Here is a 9,627-nt window from a genome sequence, read left to right on the forward strand (position 1 = left end):
TACACTTTTAGATAAGCTTATTATTTTATATTAAATCATATATAGCAGTAGCAGTATTTTTAAACACTCAAGGCCTACACCGTACTAGACCGAAATCTAAACTCCTGGCCTGAATTTAAGAAAATCAATTTTACTGCATGAAGTGGTTTACTAGTTTTTTTTTTCATGGATGTGTAGCTATTTCATAATACTGTACTACGTCTAAAGAACCACATTATCTACTCTATTTTGCGGCCCCTTTCCGTTGGTAAGCACGGGATAGCAGCCCGTGTTTATTTCAATTACTAACGTATTCTTGTTCTTTGTAATGCTAAAAGTGTTTCTGTTTTTATGTCAATAACGGTTGGTTAAGGTTGGTTTGATTTACTAATCTGAATATTAAACTTAACATTACGATAGTTCATCAGTTAAGATTGGAATTATCCAGTATAATTATTAACATGATATATTGGCCATAGGTCAATCAATGTGGTTAGAAAATAAACAAATTTGTTTAGCTGCTTACTCGTATGGATATTTTTTAGTAATGTATTTTTAGTATTATAAGGTTTTTTCGTAAGTTTTGTTAGTAATACCTTTGTGTAACTAATTCCAAACGAAAATATATAATCATTCTTCATTTTTCATTTTAATTGGACCATTCATTAACCAATGAAATGTTACGTGTTTCCTGAATTGTTTTTATTTTTTAAGTAATCATTCAATTTAGCAATAAAGTTATTTACAATTAGCAAGATACTACTAACCCAACTGGAAAATTAAATTAAAATAAAATTCAAAGTAGTTAACCACCTATTAGAATAACATAAATTACTTCTATTTTAAATTGCAATCTACAAAATTCCCTTTTTGAAATAAAAGCTTCAATCAATTAGACTTTTACCCGACTTATTATGCTCATTGCGGTGTAGCCAACAAAATGAATCTGTAAAAATTCTACTTATCAATTAAAAGCCAGCCCAGACAAAAATTACAAAAGTTAAAGTGCTCCCCGTTTAAAAGACTGCTTCAATCAATACAAACCTTTTACCTGACGCATTACTCTCAATTACGCACTCGCTGATCCTCCTTCTCTCTTTATAAAACGTTCGAATCTATTAAAGATTTAAATTGACAATAACATGTGAACTGATATTTACTAAATAATGGTAAATTGTTCCTGTTTTCAGCTTCTATCAGTAAAAACATTTTACATAACTCATTACTCTCCAATACGCAACGAAAAAATGATCCTATATTCTCGAGCGAAATTCCTGAAACGCCCACAAAATAATTCTGTTACTGTAAATTGACCAGCATATACGGAACGAACGTAATTAAAAGTGATCCCTGTTTTAAAGACAGCTTCAATCAATAAAACCTTTAACCTCAATTATTACTCCAAAATAAGCACACACTGAACCTTTGAAAACTATTTTAACCCCCGTGAAAATTAACTTTTAAAATTTAAGCTGACAATTAAAAATTAAATTATATAAAATGGTCTGAGGTAAAAGTGTATTCTATATATGTGACGGGTAAGTTACCTGGGTGTTCTGCCATGTAGGGTTACGACAGTTAAAGGATCCGCGCTACACTACACCCTGCCAAACCTCCCTTACGCTCACCACCCACACACGCACGCGCACACACCGGTGACGTCATCACTCAAAATAAACAGTGCTGACGTATAAGTTGCGTTCTCCGGCTATTTCTGAAAAATCAAATTACTGTTTTCCAGCTCCACTTTCATTGCAATCAATGTTATTATTGTTACCCAGTCAGGTTTTGCAGATGAGTTTTTAATGTTGTATAGAGATTTTTTTACTGGCAAAATATTATTTACTATTGTGTTTACATATTTGACTCTACATAAAAGTAGACATTATATTTCATTGTTAATGTTATATCAGACATTCAAATTAAAAAAAAAATATCTTAGTTACGCTTAGTATTAGCAAAACTAAAAACAAGAATTATTATATTAAGTTACTATATTTTTTTATCTTCGTGACGCAAAAGAACCCATGGTGTAGTTGGTGAGCCACAATCAAGAAGCCTAGGAACCACTGACACTAATGAGGAGCTTAAAGATCAGAAATTTAACACCAACAGAATACAGGTTGGGAAAAATAAATATATACAATGTTTTTGTTATTGTGGAAACTGTATTTAAATCGAATTAAAATTTATAATTATAATATCAAAACGTTTATTCATTTATTGTTTAGGATAGAGATAAAATATTTGGACGAGCGCTTTCAATTTGCATGAACGTAATTGAACTGTTTATTGCGCTACAATACTTTTCAATTCACACTGTAGAGACATTATAATATCTAGGTTACGGGGTTTAGAGCTCTTTGTTACTTAGCTTTGAGAATCCAACGATTCTCCAGATTAAGGGATTTTTCTAAATATCCTCAAGCCAATACAAATGTGAACTTTTATTCGAAGTAGGTCAAACAAAATGTAACTATTAGTCTCAACAACCTTATTGGCCCACTTATTTTTTTTTATATATTTATAAAAATTTTAAAAATATACAATACAGTTTCTTTAATATGCATTACTTATCCTATTTGCGATTGTTAGAGGAAGTAGCTATTTTATGGTAATATCTATACCCAGTTCTAAATTTTAAAATATTTTTCATTAATATCTAGGGATGTCATGATATTGCGAACCAGCAAGATGTCATCGGGGTCTTAACATTTTTGTAAAATTTCATACAATTTTCACCCTTAAAAATAAAAAAAAACATTACAAAACACAATACATTTAATACTTAGTATTAAAATATTTTTCTTGTGGGAATTAAAAATTATTGTATTTGACTCGCTGATTGATATATTTTGATCTGATATGTAGATTAATTAATTAATTTGACTTTTGCTAAGCTAACTAAAGAATACGCTTTTTTTACTTTTACTGTAGTAGCATACCTATGTACTTGAGAAACCCAATGTCGTATGGATACTGATCCAAACGCAAAACGTACATCTAAAACGTATTTTAAAATGGTTGAGGAAGTATTTCAGTAATAAATGAATCTGGCACAAACAAATTCGCTTATAATGTAGGTTTGCTGCGTTGGGGGTGTTTTGCATATTTTAATGGTATTGAAGTGTTAGTCAATAATTGTAACATTTTTCCAATTTGTTATTTTTTCTCACAAACATTTATTATACATGTTTCACCTTGCAGACGTTTGCAGTATTAGTGGTAATATTAGTAATACTGGAGGGCTGGAAGACGTCTAGCATCATAAACGGTTTGCAATGAATGTATTTATTTAACCAACGATGCAAGGATATAAAGTTACAAAAGAGAGTCATCTCGCTCGCTACATCTTGCCAAGGAACTGACGTCACTCTCTCAACTGGGGCGAACTCGTTAACATCCAACTCCTACTGTATTCTCTCGTTGGTATATTATACTCTAATGTATATCATACTCTTATGAGTGAGCTATACTCTCATGGGTATGTATGTATAATCTTGACTCAGTATTCTATTCCACGTTATAGGATGATATTCAATTATGTTTCTAAATAATGTAAAAATTCTTCTTAGAAGATAGACGTCAACACCTCTCTGTTACATACAAAACTTTACACTTTAACATTACATGACATTATTCAAAGTAGGTTACATTCACTTTTTACTTTACGATTGATAGTAGTAAGAATCAGAATGAATTCAATGGCTATCAGCATGTATACTATCCGCAGTACTATCCTGATAATTAGACCAATTCGTATATACCAAGGAAAAATGTGGTTCGGATTCCACTATAAACTGCAGGTCACTTAGTTGCCATTAGTTGTATGGGCTATTAATTAACAGCTGTGTCTAAGGAATGTCGGCCTTAGTCACTAACAAGACTACAAGATCACGCCACTCATCCTACACTCATCTTCATTCATACTTGGCTTAAAATACCTACTATGTATGGTCGCCATTTCATTGAACAGTATTTACAGTATGGCTATCATTAAGATGACAATGGTTTGGGTGGGAATCAGGTTAATGGCAAACAGTGTAATTTTATAATACTCATTTTTTAGACCTTTCACGATTCACAATATAACTATCAGTTGTATACTATACGTGTAATCTAATAGTTTGATCGAAAACAGGGATATTTTAAATACACAGTTACTTGTCTCTAGTTTACGTGGTTTTGATGGTTAACAAATTAATGTAAATATTAATATTATTTTAAAACTTGTCTCAGGTCGATAATTGTATTTTTCGCCGTTGCAAGTATTGTTTAAAATTAGAGCTACTTTGCACTTAAGGATAGTCAACTGGTTTTCAGTGGGATGAAAAGGATTGATTGACCAGCAATAAACTAAAAATAATCTAAAAAACTATCACATTATATATATTATGTCATAAATATGCAAAATAATGTTGATGTATATTCCTGAGTGGAAAAATAAATAACGAACACATTCCAATTTGCAAGAGAATAATATTTTGGTTGGCTATTCAAAGGTTACGGTTGAGGTTTGGTTGTCCCCTCGAGATATTTTCAAAACTTCATGCCACTTATTTTATTGCGTTCCTCTTCGCATTCAATTATAATTTTTTTCGATTCAGATGTATTCGCACAAATGAGACTTTCCGCTTTAAATTTACAACAATTTAAGCTATTAATTCGTATAAATATGCTAAATATTGATGGAGCACGGCTAGGCTAGTGATTTAAGGGTGGGATGCCAATACTGGAGTGCAGGGTTAAAATCCTCACAGTCAATAATGACTTATAAGTGATAACCCTTTGGTCCAATGGCTCAGAGCCTACCATAAGTTGTAAGCCAACTATCTAATAAACGAAAGAAATAGGCATAGAAGTATTTTCTGTTTGGAACTAACCTCCACTAAGACATTTTACCATATTTTTATGTGAGACTAAAAACACCGAAGGTAAACCAGATTGGTTTCCAATAGCATACAAACTAAAGTTACGAGTATAATTGTCTAAACATGTGCGAGTAAAGCAAGTTAGATCAACCCCATCAAACAGATCGTGCTTACCACATCGTTTGTATCTGACCTGTTGTAATCCAGGATATCTACCTCTAGAATAGAAACTCACGAGGTTAAGTGTTTGAAGCTTCCAATTTTAAGTTTTTTAATAAGAAAATTATGGATCCTAACATGAAATATTCGCTGGCGAGTATTATTATGCGTGATATTATCTGTGAAAGATAATTACACAAATGTGAAACTTTGCACGCTTGTATTTAGATTAAAACTGTATTATTAATAGGTTTTTCTCATCCCCTTGTCTTTAAACCTCAATTAGAATCTGCCAACCATTTTGTCATCTCTAATTTAGGCTATTTACTTTTATGAACTATTTTATCTTAATACACCTCAGTACAAAACCATCTCTGATTGTTTATTTCTATCCTTTTCCCACTAAACATGTTCAGCAGATCATGTCAGATAGCCATGTGGATCTTTTCTTAAATTTTGTATTGTTAAATTTAATTTTAATTTCCTTTATTGTTCCATTTACATTAAATTTGATAATATATATATTGGAGTAAGCAAGATAAGTTTACGTTTACTGAAAGAGATGATAAAAAATAATGCCAATGTACTAGATTAATTATTTTTAAGAAATAAAAATGCATTTTATGTCACTTTATATTATTAGCATTATCATAAAAATACTTCTACGAAAGCAGACTAATTTTGAGTCAAAACCACGAATTTAGATCCAACTCGAGTTGTATTGTTATCCTAAATAGCCGACTTTGATGCAGAAACGCGGTGAGCATGCCTAATTGAGTGTTTATTATGCAGAGCGTGGATGAAACTGATTGGCGTAGCTCCATGACATTTAATTATCTGCTACCAAGAATTTCTGTGCTATTATTATTCATTTTTATCAACTCCCCACCTCGCCATTGGTCCACGCTTTCACCAATAGTTTCTTGTACTGATCACCTAGTTCATTAATAAGGACACTGGAAAGTTACTGATAGGTTTCTTTGTACACTTGTAATTTCCATGCCAGTTTTGTATTCATTGTGTATTATTGTAGTAAATAAATTCATTTTTCACTATTTCATTAACACCCGGGCCGGCGCGGCGGGAAGCGGCGACTAGACTCAGGAGTTTCTATACCTGCGTCCCGAATATCACCCATAAATATTATTGTAGGCCATATGGGAATAAAAATGTTTTAGATACCTTCCCTTGCATATCTATATGGGTATAATAAAATACGTCTTCAAGCAATACTCGATATATTTGCACATATACTTAATGCAACATGAAGGTAGTTTATGTTGCAATCGTGAATTTTAACCAGGGTAATTTAGCAGTGTGATCAACATTCTGTACACACTATATATGTATGTGTCTTAAAAGTTAAGATTCAAAACGTCAACAGAATCTAGTCCAAAACAAAGTTCCACACAAAAGTTACCTTATGAAACTTTACTAATGTATTGATGAAACATAAACTAGTTATTATCTTGTAAGAACTATAGTAAACTTATTTCCAGCTTCAGATCACACAATTAACTAATTTTTATTAACATTGTTTTCTTTTTCAAATTTCACCAGATTGCACTAGAAGAAAATCTTAGTGTTCATTTACTAGAGACATTTTAAAAGAGTTCATCGATCAGAACTCAATGTGTCACAACGCAATAACTGAGATTGATACTACAGCACTGCTTGTAATAATTGAACGATGATGTTTTTAATGCGTCATTCAAAATTGTATTATAAAACATGCTAAATATTTATCAATGTCTAACGCAGCGTATGAAACTTAGATTAGTCTTAATGGGTTTTTGTTCAACTTGAAATCCATTATTCTCTTAAACTTATCAAAGCTCCTGTGCTAATATCTTAATCCATTAAAAGCCGTTGTTCTGTTTTACCTAAAGATTTTCTACTATACTCTTGTTCCTGTAAATATAAAAATATATAAACTGGTGATACATGAACTATATGCGAATTTTCGTTAAAATATGTGCACGCATAAAAAAGAATATTTATAAATGAACAAACATGAATGTGAAGAGAGGTTTGAAATTAAACTCACAAATCTTCTTTTTTGTGCATAGATCCATGTCTCGTCAATTCACGATGTTAAATAAATGTTTTCTTTACATTTACTTTTTTGTGTTCAAATTATTATTTTGTTTACTTGTTGAATTGTTTATTTTTGCTTACATATTGTGATTCAATAAAAACCTCCTTTCAATTGTCTTATACAAACTGTGAACTTTTATTAGTAAAATTAGTGGAAACAAATATTTGTAAGAAGCGTACGAACAAACTTCGCAATAATTGTTCCAACATTAGCACCGAACAAATATCAGAAAAGGGACTCCATGCGGTATAAAAAGAAATTTCAAATTTGGAGATAAAGTTCAAGCGCGGGAATGTATTCCAAGTGGTACTCGGGCTGTTTAACAAAAAGCAAGGACATGGACCTATTGTAATGTACGTGGTTCAGCTGGAAGATGAGAGAATAATTAGAAGACATATTGATCAGCTGATTCTTCGTAAAGTGCCTCAGAAAAGTAAATAGAGGAGTAAATAGAGGTGGTGTTAACATATGTTTTATTTACATTTTATTTCCAACATGTGTTCAATTTATTGTTTCGTTTACTTGTTTAATTGTGTATGTTTACTTACAGATTGTGATTTAATAAAAACCTACTTTCTATTTTATACACAGTGTGAACGTTTGTTAGTAAAATTATTAGAATCAACACATGATATTCCTTATTTACAAAACTTATATAAAAAGTCACTTAGCTTTTTCAATACTAAAGCTAATTAGTAGGCAACTGAACGCAAAAAGTTGTGTTTGAGCTGTAGAAAATAAACTAACTATATCCTTCAAAAAATAGTAAAATATATTAGTTGAGCGTTGACCCTAATGGCAGGGCGGCTGACATCCATTTATCAAACACAAGTTGCAGTTGATTTGTTTTGCGCGTCATTTATCATGTCATGAACACCTCCCCGGTGACATTACTTTGGCGACCAAAACATGGAATTCACCACCATCAAGTTTAAACAGGACTTATAATAGTAGTATTTGATAACAAATTTAGTTATGTGAATTAAAAGTTTACTAAATTTGTACCTTTACCATTTTTGGTATCTAAAAGTTTTTAAAAATAAAACAGCTGTAATTTACGCAAAGGATATTAGATTTTATCATCCCTCTACTATGTTCAACAATCGAGAATTAACATAGGATTAGCCTTGTAACCCATTAACATAATAATGCAATTAACTCTTTGCCTTGGGTATTTAAGTAATCACCCGATAAATTAATAAACTTGCAGATCATCTTAAACCCGACATTTAAATATACATTTTTTTTTTATATTACATCTGATTTTTTTTATATAAGCATTATAGTCAAAGATATTAGTTAACTGTTGATGTTGTTAGCAGATGTCAGCTCTGACGCTTGTAGTTCTGACTATCATGGCTAGTTGAATTACATGGTTAAGTAAGATGCACATAATTGATGACGTCATGGGAGCATAACAGAGAAAATGTATTATATTTTCTGTGATTTGTACCATTATACTTTTATGTACAGTAATTCTTTTACTTCATCTGAAATCGTGGTTAGTAAGTATATGAATTGATTCTGACCATGAATCAAACCACCATGATACAAAATCTCAACAGGTCATTGAAAGGAAACTTATTGATACTTTATTATATTAGCTACAACTATTTTAAAAGTGAGGTCTCTGTGGTGAAATACATTCCGACTAGTGTATGTTTTAAATAAAAAAATCCTAAACATGTTGTGAACTCGTGTACAATTTGATTCATCAAGGTATTTCTTTTGTGAAAGCTATTTAAACGCAGTTGCAGATTTCCTTTAGGTGGACCAGAACGGGGAAGCAAATCTAAATGAAACAATTTTAGAGCAATTGCTGCTCTTTTCACTGGAGTTGGCAAGTGAGGAAGGTTTAATGTAAACTTTTCAATGCTTGTTTTGTAGTCCCATTTAAATTGTTATGCAAATTCGGCTATGCTATTAAATGTTATGTTAAATGTTATGTTAAATTCGGCAAAATGCTATAATTATTGAGCTGAATGTTTGTAATCAGTCTACTTATACTTTCCAATCATATGTAAACTACCACATGTGTGTTTGACATCATGGAATACACTCATCCTATACTCATCTCCATTCATACTTGGCTTAAAATACCTACTTTGTATGGTCGCCATTTCATTGAAAATTATTACCTTTCCTTACAAAGCAAAATCGTAAGTAAATAAATTTCATTTACTTCATAAAATATGTCATACAACGTATTTTGTTTAGGAAGAATTCTTACCCAGAAAAGCGAGGAGTAAACCGGTACAGTACAAGTTTGAACTGTTCTAAATAAATTTAATAATATAGTCCTACAACACAAACACTGCCAAAGTATTTTGAGCTGTAACCTTTTTACATTTTTCATTTGTTGTCATTTATATTAAGTTTAGTAACAACCCCCCAGGTTTTAACCACCAAAAGTTTTGAATTGAAAAATATTTTTTGAACTTCTTTAAAGGCTACTTAAACTATCAACACTTATAACACTTCTGCTTTTTTTTACATCTGCATTACAAAACTAAATATTTG

General features: G+C 31.2%; 1 protein-coding gene across 1 annotated transcript in view; it reads right to left on the bottom strand.

Moving 5' to 3' along the window:
• The window catches only part of LOC128994587 (band 7 protein AGAP004871-like), a 55,634-nt gene extending 54,062 nt beyond the window's left edge, over nucleotides 1-1,572 (bottom strand). Inside the window, exon 1 of the mRNA XM_054419242.1 lies at nucleotides 1,527-1,572. Within this exon, the coding sequence (XP_054275217.1) occupies nucleotides 1,527-1,542 (16 nt within the window). The 5' untranslated portion in view covers nucleotides 1,543-1,572. The remainder of the gene's footprint in view (nucleotides 1-1,526) is intronic.
• Nucleotides 1,573-9,627: the final 8,055 nt, after the last annotated feature.

The sequence above is a fragment of the Macrosteles quadrilineatus genome, unplaced genomic scaffold (genome assembly GCF_028750875.1).
Source record: "Macrosteles quadrilineatus isolate MER2022 unplaced genomic scaffold, UCM_ALF_1.0 Scaffold_5__1_contigs__length_97177068, whole genome shotgun sequence".
Classification (NCBI taxonomy): domain Eukaryota; kingdom Metazoa; phylum Arthropoda; class Insecta; order Hemiptera; family Cicadellidae; genus Macrosteles; species Macrosteles quadrilineatus.